This window comes from Primulina eburnea, chromosome 11 (assembly GCF_022965805.1).
Source record: "Primulina eburnea isolate SZY01 chromosome 11, ASM2296580v1, whole genome shotgun sequence".
NCBI lineage: Eukaryota > Viridiplantae > Streptophyta > Magnoliopsida > Lamiales > Gesneriaceae > Primulina > Primulina eburnea.
The window spans coordinates 3,224,801-3,243,546 of NC_133111.1; the positions used below are offsets into that span (position 1 = coordinate 3,224,801).

The 18,746-nt window shown below is 33.9% G+C and overlaps 1 protein-coding gene across 2 annotated transcripts in view; it reads left to right on the top strand.

The window, feature by feature from the left end:
- LOC140804199 (anaphase-promoting complex subunit 1) overlaps positions 1-17,530 on the top strand; it is a 36,038-nt gene extending 18,508 nt beyond the window's left edge. For both annotated transcript variants that reach the window (XM_073160049.1, XM_073160050.1), the window contains 9 exons: positions 28-129; positions 5,832-5,972; positions 6,855-7,028; positions 7,637-7,700; positions 7,781-7,920; positions 8,002-8,150; positions 11,194-11,272; positions 15,987-16,085; positions 16,872-17,530. In XM_073160049.1, coding sequence (XP_073016150.1) covers positions 28-129; positions 5,832-5,972; positions 6,855-7,028; positions 7,637-7,700; positions 7,781-7,920; positions 8,002-8,150; positions 11,194-11,272; positions 15,987-16,085; positions 16,872-17,261 — 1,338 coding nt within the window. In that variant the 3' untranslated portion in view covers positions 17,262-17,530. The remainder of the gene's footprint in view (positions 1-27; positions 130-5,831; positions 5,973-6,854; positions 7,029-7,636; positions 7,701-7,780; positions 7,921-8,001; positions 8,151-11,193; positions 11,273-15,986; positions 16,086-16,871) is intronic.
- The last annotated feature ends 1,216 nt before the right edge of the window (positions 17,531-18,746 follow it).

The following is an 18,746-nucleotide window of genomic DNA, read 5'->3' on the forward strand; positions in this document are numbered from 1 at the left end:
CTATATTCTGGATTTGTATGGAGTCAGGTAATGGCTGGATCTGGCCATCTACAGACATTCAGATTGCTGAAATTTCTTCGAACGCGAAACTCAGCTGATGGGCACACTAATTTTGGTACTCAAATGGCTGTAAGTATATTGTACATAAATATTCGATCATTTTTTGCTTCATACCTATGCTACTTCAGTGTATGCTAAAATAACTCTGTTAGCAGATGTCTGTGTGGTATTGTTCTGTGCTCCGTCCACAGCCTTCTTTTTAATGGAAACTTTTGAAAATATGTCTGTATAGGAAAGGGTTTTTAGTGTGATTAAACTTTTATGTTCTTTAGAAGATGGAAAACACAAACTTTATTTTATGGATTGGAGTAAAGCTCTCATCATTACAAAGGAGTTCGTCAATATATCATGGGATTTGGTTCGTATTACACTTGGTAGGGCAGTCCAGAGGAAGGTTGAAGTGTTTCCATTTCAAGCTAACAAAGCTGCTTGGTGGCCTCATAACGAGGAGGACGCAGCGTTCTATTTGAGACTGAAAAAATGCTTTCTGGAAAATAAAGTTACCTTGTCGTTTGAAAAGTGGAATCAACATACCAATACCGAAGAAGAGACTTTCGAGTGTTGCAATAGCTGGGTGCGATTAATGGGCTTACCTTGGGACCTATGGTCAACACATCTCTTCAAGGAAATTGGTGATCAGTGTGGTGGTTTGTTGAAGATTAGTCAAGACACAATTCTACTCAAAGATCTATCAGCAGCAAAAATCAAAGTAGTTGGTATTGAAGGTGGGTTCATCAACAGAAACTTAAGAATTCAAACTCAAAGAGGACCTATGATTATTCGAATTTTGGTGGACTCGGTCGATTTAGCAGCTTACGATATTTTTGAAAAAAGATCTTATGCTCAAGTGGTGGTCAACGGTGCTAGAGTAATACCAGGATGGGGCAGCTTGAAAGGTTCCAGAGGTACAGAAGCGAGTACTGTTCAAAACCAGAAGGATGACACCCTGAGATTGGACAACAATCACAGCGTCAAAGAAATGCAAGATACGGTAATGATGCAAAATTCTGAAGGTCGAAAATGTTACTCCGAACCATGGTATCGAGGGAAGCAGATCAAGATTTTGAAAAGAATCCAGCCTAAATCAGTGAATGAATTTCAAACAGGGACGATCGAGTCTTTGAAGATAACTCCAAAACAGAGGGAATTTGGGAATTTCAGTATGTCTACAGTAGGAAGAAAAGTAAGGCAATTAATGATACATATTACGGCCCAGCGGGTGAAGAATCAAAGATTCCATTCATCGAAAAATACACTGATTTCACAGAAGGGGACCTAGGAAACTGGGAGAAACATCTGAATCCAAATTTTTCAGATGTAGGTGGCGAATCCAGTGCAGAAGAAAGTCTCATATCCGATCACTCGACATTACATTCTACAGATTTTGACGATTTGGGTGTCTTTTTTGAAGAGTCTCCGAGTAAGGGTGGCAATTTGCCCAATAACTCTATTCTTATTCAATCCTCTATCCATTCTCTGTCTCCTACTCGTTCCTTACAGGGTCGGGGGGGTGGGGTCGAGATTTTAGGTGGGGTGGGAAATACATCTACTGTGTTTAAGTTGGGTAAACCCGGGAAAAATTCCCTACGGCAACATAATGACAAGGTGAAAGAATTGTCATCGGGGGGAGTCGACTTACAGAACTTAAAAATCGCGGCCGATAAAGATTGTTTGACAGCTATGGGTGTCGAGAAGATTGGAATTTTGAATATCAGCGAATGTGGGGAAGTGGATGGATAGTGTCGTTCTTTGTGAAGAGCGAGTTCAAGGGGAGATGCAGTGAAGTGATGAGAATTATTTCATGGAATATTAGGGGAAGTGGTTCTGCAACACGTAGGGGTTTGATACGTGCTGTCCTTGTTAAGGAAAAACCGGATTTAATAATTTTGCAGGAATTAAAAAGAGAGGTGGTGGATCGAAGATTCATTGCAAGTCTATGGAAATCCAGGTTTGTGGAGTGGATCATTCTACCTGCTATTGGTCGGTCTGGGGGAATACTGATGATGTGGGATCCAAGGATCATTTCGGTTAAGGATAATTTGATTGGGGACTTTTCGATTTCGATTCATATACAAAAGGATAATATCATTGATTGGTGGTTCACGGCGGTTTATGGTCCATGTCAACCTAGATTGAGAGCTAATTTCTGGGATGAGTTGGCGGGATTGAGGGTTCTATGTGGTGATCGTTGGTGCTTAGGAGGAGATTTCAACGTGGTCAGATCAATAACCGAGAAGATTAATAGTCTTTCACAAACAACAAGCATGAGTTGTTTCGATGCACTGATTCAAGAATTGGAGTTGATCGATCCTCCATTACTCAATGGAAAATTCACATGGTCGAACTTTAGAGAATCGGCCATTTGCTGCAGATTGGACAGATTCTTATTCACGGTGGGGTGGTCTGAAATTTATCCTTCTTACAGACAATCTCTCTTGCCCAGGATTATTTCGGATCATCATCCAGTGGTTTGCGACTTGGTTAAACCTAAGTGGGGTCCGACTCCATTCAGATTCGAGAATGTGTGGTTGCGGGATCCGAGTTTCAGAAATTTGATGCAATTGGCGTGGAACAATGAGAGCTTTCAAGGCTGGGAGGGTTATAGATTTATGATGAAATTAAGGGCAGCAAAGGGTGAAATAAAAAAATGGAATGAGGATGTGTTCGGGAAGGTGGATATGAAAATTGCAGACTTAGTTAACAAAATCAGCAGATTGGATAAGCTAGAAAGCGAGGGTCGGGGTTCACAAGAGGTTTTGAATGATAGGAAAGAAACAAAATTGTTGCTGGAAGAATTGATATGCCGTAAGAATCAAATTAATAACCAGAAAAGCATAATCAAATGGACTACGGAAGGAGACCAAAACACAAAATTCTTTCATTCAATCTTAACTCAACGCAACAACAAAGCGATCATTGACAGAATGGAAAGAATTGATGGAACAATTACGACAGACGACAATGAAATAGTCTCCATTATTCTCCAGTATTATAGGGAATTGTACGGGCTGTCAAACGTGAGGAGTTGGGGCATTGAAGGGGTGGAGTGGAGTCCTATTGATGAAGAGTTGAGTGCAGAATTAGAAAAGTCATTTTCAGAAGACGAGATTAAACAAGCTGTTTTCCATTGCGATGGATGTAAGAGCCCGGGAGCCGACGGTTTCACGTTGGCTTTTTTCCAAGTGTGCTGGGATTTGGTGAAAAATGATTTGATGAAGGTTTTTGAGGAATTCTTTCAACGAGGAATCATTAACGCAGCGACAAACGAGACATATATTTGCTTGATTCGTAAGAAAGTGGAATCGAATAATGTGAAGGATTTCAGACCAATAAGCCTGGTAACGAGTGTGTATAAGATTATAGCAAAGGTACTGACGATGAGGCTTAAGAGTGTGATAGCAGCCACCATTTCTGAATCTCAAAACGCTTTCGTTGAAGGGAGACAAATTATGGATTGTGGACTTATTGCGAATGAATTGGTGGAAGAGGGAAGAATTAAGAAAAAAAAAGGTTGGGTATTGAAGGTGGATTTCGAAAAAGCATATGACAATGTGGATTGGGATTTCTTGGATTTTGTTCTGTTGAAAAAAGGGTTTGGTAGTAGATGGAGGTCGTGGATCAGAGGTTGTGTGTCAAATGTGTCCTTTTCTATATTGATCAACGGTAGACCAAGAGGTAAGCTCAAAGCTTCCAAAGGGCTAAGACAAGGTGACCCATTATCACCGTTTTTGTTCAATTTGGTGGTAGATGTGTTGGGGAGATTAATGGATAAGGCGAAGGAGACAAATTTTATAAGGGGGATTGAAGTTGGAAGAGAAAAGGTAGAAATATCACATATTCAGTTTGCCGACGACACACTCTTCTTCGTGCAAACCGAAGATCATCTAAGATTCTTGGTCAAAGTGGTTCAATCTTTCTGTGACATGTCGGGATTGAAAATCAACTGGGATAAAAGCGCTTTGTTGGGAATTCATCGTGCTTCGGAAGAGGTTGAATTATTGGCACAAGAAGTGGGATGTAGAAAGGACAACTGGCCTATCAATTATCTTGGGATGCCCTTGGGTGGCAATCCGTTGAAAACATCTTTTTGGGCACCCATCGTGGCTAAGGTAACAAAAAAATTGGCAAACTGGAAGAAATCTTTTCTTTCCAGAGGTGGTAGGCTCACTTTGATACTATCGGTTTTAAATTCTATCCCGATTTATTTTCTGTCTCTATTCAGGATGCCGAGAGGCATAGTGGAGGCATTGGAGAAGCTCTCTAGAAACTTTCTTTGGGATGGGGCGGATGGCGAATCTCATTGCCATTTGGTTAAGTGGGAAAAGGTGTGCACACCGAAAGAAAAAGGAGGATCGGGTGTGGCAAATATAAGTTTGAGAAACAAGGCTTTGCTTGGAAAGTGGTGGTGGAGATTCTTTGTGGAAGGTGAGTCATTGTGGAAGAGGATAATAGTGAGCAAATATGGGTTACAAGAGAACATGTGGGATGCAGGGTTGGCGTTGAATGTCACGTTTAGATGCCCATGGAAGTTCATTTCCCGAGTTTACCCAACTTTTAAACAGATGGTTGTATTTAAAGTGAGAGGAGGTAATAAAGTGAGATTTTGGGAGGATAGATGGTGGGGGGATTCCTCTTTCAAAGAACTTTTCCCAGCTTTGTTTCAGCTTTCTTCAATCCATAACATGCCTATTTCTTATTTTGCATGTTTTGATAGTGTGTCGTCTACTCTGTCTTGGGATTTTCATTTCAGAAGGGTTGTCAGGGATGAGGAGTTACATCTTTTGTCTGAGTTATTAATGAGTTTAGATTCGGTGAGTTTGGTAGAAGGGGCAGATGATTTTCTTCAGTGGCAAGGGGACCCTTCCGGTGTTTTCTCGGTAAGATCGTTTTACGATTCGTTCTTTCCTATTAATCGTTTCCCAATTCCATCAGTTTCCCTTGCTATTTGGAAAACTCCGGTTCCAAAAAAAATTCAGTTCTTTTCTTGGATAGTGTCATTGGGTAAGCTACCTACCTCGGAGATGATTCAAAAAAGATGGCCATCGATTGCATTGCAACCTAATTGGTGTGCACTTTGTAGAAATGATACAGAAACTCAGAATCATTTGCTCATTCACTGTCCATTCACATTATCCCTATGGTTTAGAGCTTTGCAAGAACTTCATTTGGTGTGGGTGATGCCTAACTCAACAATTGATTTATTAAATATGGACTTGGGACAGCATACGGGAACAAGGGGCAGAATTTTTTGGTTTGTAGTTGTTCAGTGCATATGTTGGACTACATGGCTTGAAAGAAACAGAAGGGTTTTCGAAGATGTTGAAGAAAATGCGGTGACATGTTGGGACAGAATTAAGCTTAATATTGCGTTGTGGATTGGCAATCATCACGATTTTAAGAACGTCTCAGCGCTAGATTTATTGAGAAGTTGGGAATATGTGTATCATTGACATAGTTGTTTTCGTGTTTTTCATTATGAGAGTGGACCAATAGTCCACTATGTAATCCTTCTTATCATCTTATTAATAAAATATGTTTCTTATATAAAAAAAAAAAAATTTAGTCATGAATTTAAGCAGATAAAACTCGTTAGTAGTTCGCAGGGTTTACTTAGAACCTGTAGTCTATTACGTCATACGGACTACAGAGCAACAAAATTATTATCTATTAACAAAAATTGGTATCCATTTTTATTGTGATAAATGTGTGACATGGTTTTGTCGAATCAGTATGTGTGTGCTGTTAAACATGGAATTTCACACTTAACGCAGGTAAGTTTGGCCATTGGTTTCTTGTTCCTCGGGGGTGGAATGTGGACTTTTTCCACTAGCAACAGTTCGATTGCTGCCCTGCTTTTGACACTTTATCCACGTTTGCCTACTGGACCAAATGACAATCGATGCCATCTCCAGGTAAAACATTATGCTGGAGTGAAATAGTTAGTTCATGTGTGGTAATGCTTAGAAAGTGTTATCTGTTTAACAATGTACAGATATGGTCTGGAATCAGCTTTTTCGCATTCAAAGACTTGCATGACGTTCTAAAATTGCTTCTCGTAGACGCAATTTCTTTCAATTTTATTTTGAATGTTAAGGCAGGACTTTATTTTTTTAATTGCATGTGAAATGTGGAGGGGAAGAAAAATCATCTTCCTTCCCCTTCAATATATTTCAATATTTGTCTCTTAAGAACACTACCACCATCTAAAGCAATGTGCATGCCACTTTCTGCCAAGACATTCGAAGGAGCTTCGGTCCCTATCATTTCCTCCTGTTCTCTTGAGACAATAGGATTCACATTTTTGTTAATCTGGGAAGCTACATTTTTGATGAGCACGAAGTTCTAAGGGCTCAATGTGTTTTAAATAAGTCATATTTCTTTGGATTCTACCTTTTTTGACCTACTGGTCATTATTGTTTCCAATTAGGAGGATATTGTTTTCCACTCACTTGTTCTTTACGCCCGTGAAGGAATAGAAATTCGTGTGGGTGTGCAATTTATATTTAGTCAAATGATTATGCTTACCCACATACGTTGAGGGTGGGTGATGGGGTTGTTGGTGCTCTTTCCAACTCGCTGTTATAATTTGTTATTCAACCTTTCTTGTATAATTTTTAGTGGTGTGCTGCATGATGCTTTTGCCTATCTTTCATTAGCATTCTGAATCGTTCTCTCTGGATATACGAGTATCTTGTTTTTTGTGTGTCAAGCAATTATCAGAATCAATTACAACCAAAAAGTTGTCTTTATGTCCTGTGATTTGTTGTTCTGATACATACTTGTTCTAATGATAGGCATTTAGGCATTTGTACGTTCTTGCAACAGAAGCCCGCTGGATTCAGACAGTTGATGTGGACTCTGGCTTACCTGTTTATGTCCCTCTTGAAGTTACTATTCAAGAAACTGAATTGTATGCAGAAACAAGTTTCTGTGAGGTGACCCCTTGCAATCTCCCAGAGCGTGCTATGGTAAGTCTTAGTCTTTCCTTCGAGTTGTGTAAGATACATTCTCTTCTCAATGTTCATCTCCAACAAATTTGTTACTGCTGTTTATGGACACAACCTCAAGACCAACCCTTGGTTTTGGTGGGAAGATAAGAAATTGATGGACCAATTGCCTGAATTAATATTTTTTTATACGTGGCACCTCTTGGTGTAATATCTACATATGACACTATTTAGGGTCTTTAATTCTGAACAAGCTAAATAATGTGTTTGTTATCCATGAATACTTTAGCATAATGAGTCACATGTAAGTCATATTAAAGTCTTTATAGTTTAAAAGCGTGATACATCTGGAGAGAGAGTGAGAAAATGTTGGTTAAGATGTGAACAAGAGCTTGGGTATAATCAGTGCACCGACCATTTGAGAAAAATTATTTAGTGGAGTTCAACTTTCGTTTTTCCTCTTTGCTTTATTACAGAACTCAACCTACACTCTCATATTTTAACCCTCTCATAATAACATTATGCAGATTCCTGTAATTATAAGTATCTCTCAAATGAGCATGACACTCTTCTTCTGATCTTGAATGCATGAGATTGTAATATATAACCACTCGTTCTTTATGTTACAGTTGAAGTCTGTTCGAGTTTGTGGTCCTCGGTACTGGCCTCAATTGATTCAACTCAGTCCTAATGGTATGATAGATACTGGTGCATTCTCTTTGTTCAGATTGCCAAATTTCACTTTACCTACATGAATGATAACAATTAAACAGAAAAACCTTGGTGGACTTCGGGAGACAAGAATCACCCATTCAATTCTGGTGTCCTTTACGTCAAAAGAAAAGTTGGAGCTTGTTCATACTTAGATGATCCCATAGGAAGTCAATCACTGCTGTCAAGAGCAATGCATAAGGTTCCTTCCCCTTTTAAAAACAAAATCATCCTCTCTCGTCTTATGTAGATTGTGAAGTGAAACAGAATATTAACTGCGCAGATGAGTGGTTTGACGCAACCAATATCATGCACTCAAAGCATTGAGAGCACAAGTGCCGTAACGGTAGATCAGTTGGTCAGCACCTTTTCTTCAGATCCAAGCTTAATTGCATTTGCTCAACTCTTTTGCAATTCATCCCAGAATAGCAGGCAAGTTGTTTCTAGGGGATGTTGTGTTATTTTCGGTTACAATATTGTTTATATTACTGTGTTATGCTCTACTAAGACACATTCAGAAAAGCCTGTTAGAGATGAAATTTAAAGGTGATGGGAGATTGAACTAACATTCGGTCCCCTCCAAAGATGTCAAACAAATATTTCCCGTAGATGTATTTACCTAGAGATGGTCATATTCAGGACACATACAAATGAGTACTTTTCAAGAAAACAAGCAGTTCTCCTTGTTCCTATGGATGGATTTTTAATACCACATCTTTTGCCTCTTAATCTCTTACCAAGGGAGAAGCTTGCGAAAACTTTCGTAAGAAAGTACAACTAAGGGTTAAATGGTGGTGCTTGATATTATTGATTTTGTCATTAGGAACCGATATTGACCCCAAACAGTACCCTTTAAATGTTATGTTACTAAACCGACCACCCTTGAAATGACCCCAAAAAGTCAAAGAATATACCAAATCTGGCAGCATGCCAACATATTTTACATTGGAGACCGTCAAGCTTGTTAATTAAGGCTTCAAATAGCCCAAAGTCGAAGAACGTCACCTTCTTTTGCCACCATTTGCATCACCATAATCCACAAATTTAAGGGTTTTGCTTAAAACTCTTCAATTATTAAGACTTTAAATGAAAGTTATGTTAGAATCAAAGTTTCGGAGTTTGACAAATAAAGTTTTTGAAGGTTGCAAAACTGATCGGGTCAACTGCATTAATTCGAACTGAAACTACCTAAACTGAAGTTTCTCGAACTGATAATTAATAAGTTAAATAATCGGAGCCAATCGAACTGATCAAAGCTAATTTCTGTAAAGATAACTGAACTATCAGTTGGAACTGATCAGTTATACAATCAGTTCAACCGACCGGCTATATAATCAAATGATAATCAGTTTGACACGTCATCAGTTAAAGCGCAATTACCAACCTACAAATCATATGCAGCATACTGCGACTATCAGAAGGAGCACTGCATAGCAGACTGCCACAATCTACTATTGTCAGAAGAATGTTGACATATTCAGAAAAGACAAATCAACGGATATGAGTCATTTAATGCATTCAATGTTACCATTGGAAGCAAAGCCAATAAATAGTCGATGAGTTCAGTTGAGAAAAGAACTTTTGCACAATTACTCTGATTTGACTATCAAATTCAGTTATACACGTTCTGTCAAGATATTCATACAGAAAAGCTCACACTTTACATAAACATTCATAGCTTTCAGGCCATCATTTGAACTAAAGTACTAGCACATTACACTGTTTTATTCGATCTTCTAAGATCAGTTGTGCTAAGAAAGAAAATCATTTGTATACTGATAAATTGTAAGGGAAGTAAGAATTTCAGTTTGACAGTGTTTAAGTCCAAACTGAAATCGGTTATTACAACTTCTGTATTTAATCAAAGTTTTTAGTGGGAAACCTATCCTTGTGATAGGAGTGACATGAGTATTTGAAGTCTCCGAACATCCATAAAATATTTGTGTTCATTATTTCAGTTATTCGTTAATTATTTAATCTATCAGTTAGTTTATTTCCGCACTTAAACTAGTTAACTGACTGATATCGACAACAAGATTCCTGAATTCAGTTTATCACTAAACTGATTCACTTGTCGAAAAAAGTCAAAAATTCTAAAGTGTTTATTCAAGCCCCTAAACACTTTGACCCTTCAAACTGATCCTGACAAGTTATCTTCTCTTGGATTTACTAGACGAAAGACTATTGTTTTTTTTATAGGATACCAAAATTTATTATAATAATAGAAGTGTTTACAATAGAAGCGGATGAGTAATCCGCAAAACGAGTGACAAGAGAGATCGAGAAAACACTACCACACTATCGTCATGAACGAATTTGATCTTCTCCCACATGTCGCCCATGGACTCCGACAAATCTGTGAATATTTTGTTGTTCTTCTCCGGCCATATCGACCAAAAAATGCAATGAATCACCAGATACCAGAAGCTCGTAAATCTTCTCCGGTGGGAAAGCTTGACTCCATTATGAACAGTTCTCGTGCCTTACTTGGAAAAGTCCATTCAAAACCCAACTCTGGCAACACTTTTATCAATATTCCACTCGAAAAAGAACAATGCACCAATAGATGGTTTTGATTCTCCTCTTGCTTCCGACATAAGCTACACCATTGTGGACATAAGACACATGCATGCCACCTTCTTTGCACCGAGTCACAAGTGGGAAGTTTCCCCAAAGCCACAATCCACGAGAAAACTTGAACCTTTTGTGGAATATGTAATTTCCAGATATTATAATAATAGGAGAATAATGAGAAGTTAGAAATTGAGAAAAAGAGTCGAAGAAAGATTGAACAAAAAACAACACGGAAGAATCCCCCAATCAAACTCGAAAATCCTCCGTACCCAACTCCAACTTAACTGCCTTTAGTGATATAAAATGAAAATTTAATCTTCGGGGATAACTGAGGGTATAGAGCATTAATGAAGGATGTTCTTTGGGGAGTTCACTGTGAGCGAGGTTGCAAATGCCAATTCTTGAGGGGTGGGGATAATTTGAAACTTTGGAGGATGGTGATAATTTAGTATGTATTTGGAAGGGAAGATCGCGGTGGGGATGGTATGTTGTAAATAGAATGAGAATATTTCCCGGAGATGAGCTCTGTACAAATCCCTAGCTAGCAGCTGGCATTTTCTCCCTAGCCTAAGCTAGTCATACTCAAACAACAAAAATAACAGAATGATTAACAATCTTTCCCCCTTCACATTTTTATTCCTTTCCCTGTTTCTAGACATTTCTAAAACTTGCGACTCTTGGGCCTTGTATAGATTTAGGCGCAGTAATTGGGTATGAGTCTGTGACAACCTATAGGATGATGTTGTGCGATAATAGTAAGTAAAATCATTGTATTCTCCATTTTCGTCGTCATTGTCCTGGCATTGGACTCAAACTAGTTGGTATTGCTAATAAATAGTAATAAATTATTTCATTAACTATATAATCGTATGTGTGGATTTCTTACAAAATTGTCCTGCAGATCTAACCCAGACTTCCAGGAATTCTGCTTGCAAGTTTTATTTGAATGTGTGAGCAAAGATAGGCCGGCACTTTTGCAGGTACTCTCATCATTATTCATATGTTTTCTTCCATTAAACTTTGAATTTATTCGCACATGCGGGTCAGATGACTTCCCTTAGTTATGGAAAGTTCCTTCAATTTGGTGTTTGGTGAGATATAAAAAATTTGGTGTTTGTGCACTTTTATGGTACTAGCATAAAAGCACGTGCATCCGCATGTGAACTCATATTCTAAATAACTAAGAAATAAATTAATAATAAAAAAATTTTTAATCTTTGCATAACGTGATCCAATCCATCAAACAACATTTCATTCAGAAAAAGATAGATCAAAACAAATTATAAGAATTTAGAATAATGATTTTTCATATTAAGTATTAAATTGAACTAACACAACAATACAAATACAATGATATGAAAGGATTTGAATTGATTAATCAATATAAGAGTGTAAATAGAATTATATGAATATGTTTTATTTAATTAAGCAATATAAGAGTGGAAGAAAACATTTTAGTATATGATGTTGATATTTATCTACTCATTACATCTATTAATTGATAAATATGTTCCTAAAATGTAAAAATTACATCTTGAAATCTAAAATAGTACTTATAATTTTGGAATAATTAAGAACATGTGACAACATTTTTTCTTTTTAAGTTATATTCTAAATTATAACCACATAAATATCGTAAATTCGAAATCTTTCAAAGAACTACATTTTGTTAGTCAATAAATTATATAAAAAATAATAAAACATTACATTAACTAAAGAATGCTTATGGACACAAATTGTATTTTGAGAAAAAAATTAATATATTTAAACACAATAATAGATAATAAAATAAGTAAATACTCCATTCACCCCTTCTAAGGATGACAATGGGGCAGGGTGGGGCGAGTTCGGAGATAGGGATAATAAGCTCATATCCGCCCTGAACTACTTCGGAGATTTAAAAAATTACCTGATCTAGATCCCCAACCCGAAAAAATCGGGGACCTCATCCCCGTTTCGGGTTTTACTCGCAGGGTCCCAAACCCGTGGGAAAAGTTGTCATTCCTAACCCCTTCTATGCCCTAGATATAATTGCTTAAAGCAATGAACTAAAAAAACTTCAATTCCAACAATTTTATTAAATGGAGATTCATTTCCTTAAATTAATAATTGAAATATCACTATTCTATATCAGAAAAGAGAAAAAAATATCACCACTCTAAATTAATCTTCAGTGTCATGTATATCATAATCATTATCCTCTCATTTTTTTAGAATTACATTTGCTAAGGTTTGAACCTATTAACAGAAAATTTGAATTCGTTTTCACTATATATTTATATTTTAAGATGTTTCTTATTATCGTTTGAAAAGTAAAATCATGTACACTACTAATGAATTCTATATATATTGGACATTAAAAAGTTAATAAAATAAAAAAAATTATAATTACCTAAGTATAATATTATTTTCCAATTCAATTGATTATTATTAGAAGATTATCAATAAATTAGATTCATATCGTGCCTAACTTCTTCAACTTTTTCCTCTTTTTTATTAATTAAAAACAATAAAATTTAACATCACAAAATGGTGAGCCATTAGATAATAAATAATAATGAGACAGTAAGTAACAATGAATTCTTATTAATTATTAATCAGGATGGTCAAATTGCGACTCATGATAATAAGAAATATTTTAGAGGTGCCAGATGAATGATGATAATGTCATATTTATAATGGTCTAAACTTTTTTTCATATTTTAAAATTTATTATATCATATTAATTTAAGTAATATAATTGTCATAACTTAATTGTTTTACAATTGTGAATAGATAAAATTATTTATTCTTCTATACAAATTCAAAGGCATCACAAAGATAGAAATTTAGAATAAAATATAGAAAATTAATTATCGACTATTTTCTCCCTCTCATTTAAATTCTAATTATGTAACCTAAATTAAGATTATTATAATAAAATGATAGTTTCTGATAAAAAAAATATCGACAGAGTTACCCGTCTCACAGATAAAAATTCGTAAGACCGTCTCACAAGAGACTTACTCTACACCAACATAACTTCCAATTTAGTTATGGTACCGTTATACTAAGAATTATTTGTAGGAATATTTTACTCTTACTCCTTTTTGACTCATTTGTGTCATTTTTTAAAACAATTTCATAGTAATTTTATCTATGTACCATTTGACTCTACTTTTTTTCTTCATATAATAGATGTCGTCATTGATTTTTTTTTTTGAAAAATAAGCTGAAAAAGTATCAATTGTGATAATATATGTGAATAAGCTCAAAATATTTTTTTTTTGTTCAAATTACGTGTTTATTGATTTTTTTTATTTAATGTTTGATCACCTTTTTGTGAATATAATTGTCATTATATACTTGTATGTAAATAACTCTACAAATACAAATAAAATGTCATGGCATTATTGTTATGATTGAGTACTATTTGATAATATATAAATATGGGGAGGCTAAAATAAAATAAAATCTATGAGTAATTAAAACAATTAATCATTCAATTTATTTTATTTATTATCAAAATTAGTGGGAAAAAACTAAGAAAAAATTGATTGATTTTCTACATATTTCTTTCTCATTTTAGCAACTGTACAACAATATTTTTCTAGTATCATATCATCCGATGTATGTGGATGAACGATTCATTTGTCCACACTTTTATAGGTACTTCTGATTCAAATTTATTAACTTTTTTATTAATATTATTTAAATTCACAATTAAATTTAGGTTTATAATATATTATATTCGTTTAAGCATTTAGAAATTAATAGTTTGACAAAATAAATTTAAAATTTTGATTAAATATAATTTTATTTTCAATTCAAATCGTTTTATTTAATTTAAAAGTAATAATGATTATTTTAATTTTTTTATTTTTTTCATTTGTCAATATTTAATTTAGAATTTATTTGAATGACTCTTCATTCAAAGCACTCAGATACTTTATCATGGGTCTTTCGTATATGTAATCTTTTGAAGTTTTTTTTAAAAATCTAATTACATTAAAATTTATTTTTAATAATTCATTGAATGTATTCAAATGATAGTGAAATAGAACAATAAATAACTTAATTAATTTAATTTAGAATTTAAATGAAAGTCCAAGAAAATTATTAAAATGGAAAAAATAATTGGTATTAATATTAAGTAAATTTAATAGTATGTTTTTTAAAAAGTAGCTCAAACATTTAAGAACATGGAGATGACTTATTTGCTATATATAAATTAAAATATAATTATAACTCAACTTTATTTTTCATGCTTATTTACAACAATTAGAAAACTTTTTTGTCATCCACACATTTATATTTATATATATATATAATGAAATAATTTTTTTTGAATGAAATAGGACTTAATTAAATATTATTAGAATGAAAGAAAAATAAGAGAAGAAAGTCAAAAGCACAAAATCATAACCATAAAATGTGGTTAATTAATATTAATTATTAATTAATAGACTAAATGTGAAATTACCACATATGTTACTTAATAATGAAAATAAGTAAGCATGTAAAAGGTAATTATGTCCGTTCACAATTGGAAATGAAGCTATTAAGAGAAAATTTGAATTCGTTTGCACTATATATTTATATTTTAAGCTTTTTCTTATTATCGTTTGAAAAATAAAATCATGTACACTACTGATGAATTCTATTTATGTTGGACATTAAGAAGTTACTAAATTTGAATTAGAATAAAATATAATTACTTAAGTATAATAATATTTTCCGATTCAACTGATTATTATTAAAAAGTTATCAATACATTATATTCATATTGTGCCTAAATTTTTCAACTTTTTCCTCTTTTTTTGTTAGTTAAAATCAATAAAAGAAAAAACTAATGAAAAAATTGATTGATTTTCTACATATTTCTTTCTCATTTTAGCAACTGTACAACAATATTTTTTTAGTATCATATCATTCTATATATGTGGATGAACGATTCATTTGTCCACACTTTTATTTGTACTTCTGATTCAAATTTATTAATTTTTTTGATTAATATTATTTAAATTCAAAATTAAATTTAAGTTTGTAAAATATTTAATTTGTTCATGCATTTAGAAATTAATAGTTTGACAAAATAAATTTAAAATTTTGATTAAATATAATTTTATTATCAATTCAATTCGTTTTATTTAGTTTAAAAATAATAATGATTATTTTAATTTTTTTTTGTTTTTTCATTTGTCAATATTAAATTTAGAATTATTGAATGACTCTTTATAATTTTTCGAAGTTTTTTTTAAAATGTAATTAAATTAAAATTTATTTTTAATAATTCATTGAATGTATTCAAATGATTGTGAAATAACATAATTAGTTTAAGTTAGAATTTAAATGAAAGGCCAAGAAATTATTAAAATGAAAATAATTGATATTAATATTAAGTAAATTTAATAGCATGTTTTTTACAAATTAGCTCAAATATTTAAGAACATGGAGAAGAAAATCAAAAGCACAAAATCATTACCATAAAATGTGGTTATTTAGTATTAATTATTAATTACTAGACTAAATGTGAAATTACCACATATGTTACCTAATAATGAAAATAAGTAAACATGCGAAAGGTAATAATGTCCGTTCACAATGAGAAAACTTTTCTATTATCCACACTTTTGTAGGTATATATAGAAGATTAGGGCACCATGCCAAATGTTTCCTCAAGTTTATCTGACATCTGAATTCTGATCCATGCAGGTGTATTTATCATTGTACTCTACAATTGGGTGTATGGTGGATTTGGTTGCTAGTGACACTTTCATTAACTGCGACTTGTTTTCTCTTTCTAGTTTAAAGGTATGATAATTTGAAAAAATGGTTTACAGATGCACACACGATGTAAATTGATTTGAAACATGAGTCCTAAGGAAACTATTGTTTTCCCACTGGTTAATTAGTTGTTCATTAGTTATAAGGTGGATTTGTCTCATCATGTAGCTTCTAAGCTCGATAATTTCTTGGTGGATCTGCTATGATGGTGCATTGTGAATTTCTTCAGTTGGTGCTCTTGCAACTGTATGATGTGATTAAAAGCCTTTTGAAAGCAACTGCTGTAGAGTGTTTGGCATGATGTGAATTTGTGCATATCAGATTAGACTCCAAGTGATTTCAGGTGGTCGGAGGGAAACCAAGAAAACTCTGGCATCCCGAAGGATAGTAGAATAAAAGGGTCCAAAGAGTTCCATAAAAAATGAGAATAGTTTACAACGGATTCAAGTCCAATATTGTAACGGTGTTAGTTAATCTTCTGCTGGTGTATATATGTTTCCCTTCAATGAAATTGTAAAGAAAATGAGATTCAGTTATATTTAAAAAAGAGAGGTTTGAGAACTATTATCTCGAGAGATTGTGTTAGAAATGAGCCAGGGTCCTCAAATTTCCGTGGGTGGATACAGGGTGTCACCACTTGTTTGGGATGCTGGAATCTTGGTTCTCTAAATGGGAAGTTGATGGAATTAGCTGACCATAATTACTCTGGAACGGGGTTGGATTGTATTATATTACAGTTTGCGGTAGTAGTAGTTTGCATATCTGTATTGTGTGATGACTTTATTATTTTTTAACCTTCGATTTAATGCACAGATTGCAATTGCCTACAATGAAGCTTTGCTAAACAGAAGATTGACTGCTTCGAAGGGGGAAATTGTGCAATCTACATTCTTGGGTTCACTCAGGAAGCGATTTGAAGAGATATTGAACTGTTCACTTAACCTAAAATCCATTTTCAGTGCTTATATCAAGTCAGGAGAATGGCCATCTGATGACTCGTTAGGAAACAAGCAAGCAACTATTCTTTCATGGTACCTCCAATGGTATAACGTTCCATCACCTATTGACATCAGAAGTTTCGGGGAAAAGATAAAAAAGATTGAAAAATGTCCATCGGTTCCCTTGTTACGATTGGTGTTTCCTGAGACTCATGTTACTGCAATCAATAATTTATTGTCATCTTTTTCCAAGATTGAAAGTTGAAGCTACTTTCATGCTGTCAACACTGTTATATTGTAATAGTAGGTACCTCAAAATAATTCTAGTATTTTATTGGTGGGGTGATCTGTGTCGAAGCTGAGGATCGGGGCTCGACTCCATTTTTCTGCAGATAGGAAATGTGGGCTATCTCAAATTCTTCAGTCATGTTTAATCACTGTAAATTTATTCTGAATGCAGGTACGCTGCTACAAATGTTGTGTCTTTATTGTAATTTAAGATGATATGCAGAAGTATTTGATTCGTTATTATGATACAGCTGCTTGCATTTTGTCTTCTGATATGTTTTTGCTTATTTTAAATTATATTATTTTATTAGAGATTTATCATTAAAAAGGTTGGCCTAATAAATTATTTTATTTTGAGGGTTTTGAAAGGAACGCATAGATAAATTATTTTTTAAGGAATATTTTGGGAAATTTATAAAATGCCTGTTTGATTTTGTTATGGAGAATGAAATGGCAACTGGTTATGTGACATGTCAAATCATTAGATACTAGACTTAGATCCATGCAAACAAATCATGTTTATTCATAAAAACGGGAAATTTGGGTTCAGTCCTCAGCCGTCATTTTTTTTTGTGTTCAGTCCCTAGGTACTTTTTTAGTACCACATTTCCACATGAAGTGTACCACATTTCCACATGAAGTGTATCACATTTTGTATGACATAGTACCACAATTTTATGGGTAGGGAGTGAAGCCAAAGAAATTTTTTGATTGGAGATTTTTCAATAACTTCCCCTCATAAAAACCTAGTTTTATCTTGTCGAGGCATTAACGTTTTTGCCCACAAATTACCTGTGGCACAAGCTAATATTTTCTAATGTAGTGAGGAACTTGTATAAAAATAAATGTAGAAGGAACTTGTTTGTCGGTTTCTCCATACGTGGACGGAGCAATTTTTTTTTTCTAACACAATTTAAGCGTGGATATTTTTTCAATCTGACCTGCGGAGACTATCTATAAGGAGTAGATCAAAGAGTTGTAAACCGCGGTTTTCTTACCCTAAAAATATTGGCTAGTTCGTATAATAAATTTCTGGGTTAGTGTTGTCTGAAGTCAAATGCACGCAGTTCTTTTTCTATCCAATCTAAAGTAAGAACATAGGCAAGATTAGTTATGCGATAGCTGAAAGGAGCTTTTTTCTGAACTTCTCTTCGGAGCTTCTCAAAGAGGGGAACCCTAATGAGCGTCGAGTAGTCCATATCCGTAAATTGTTCTACACTCTTTAAGATTTAAGCATAATTTATCTGTCATTTTTCAGAAAAAAAATAAAAAAAAATCAACTTTCTAGACCTACGTGTTTTCATATCATTTTGGATCAAAATAGGTATATATAATTGAAATTATGACACAAGTTTATAAATTTTGAGTTCCAATTAACTCAAAATTGAGCATGTAAACTATGATTTTTGGTACAAAATTAAAGTAATAATTTGTACACTAATTTACGAAATGATAGTACCAA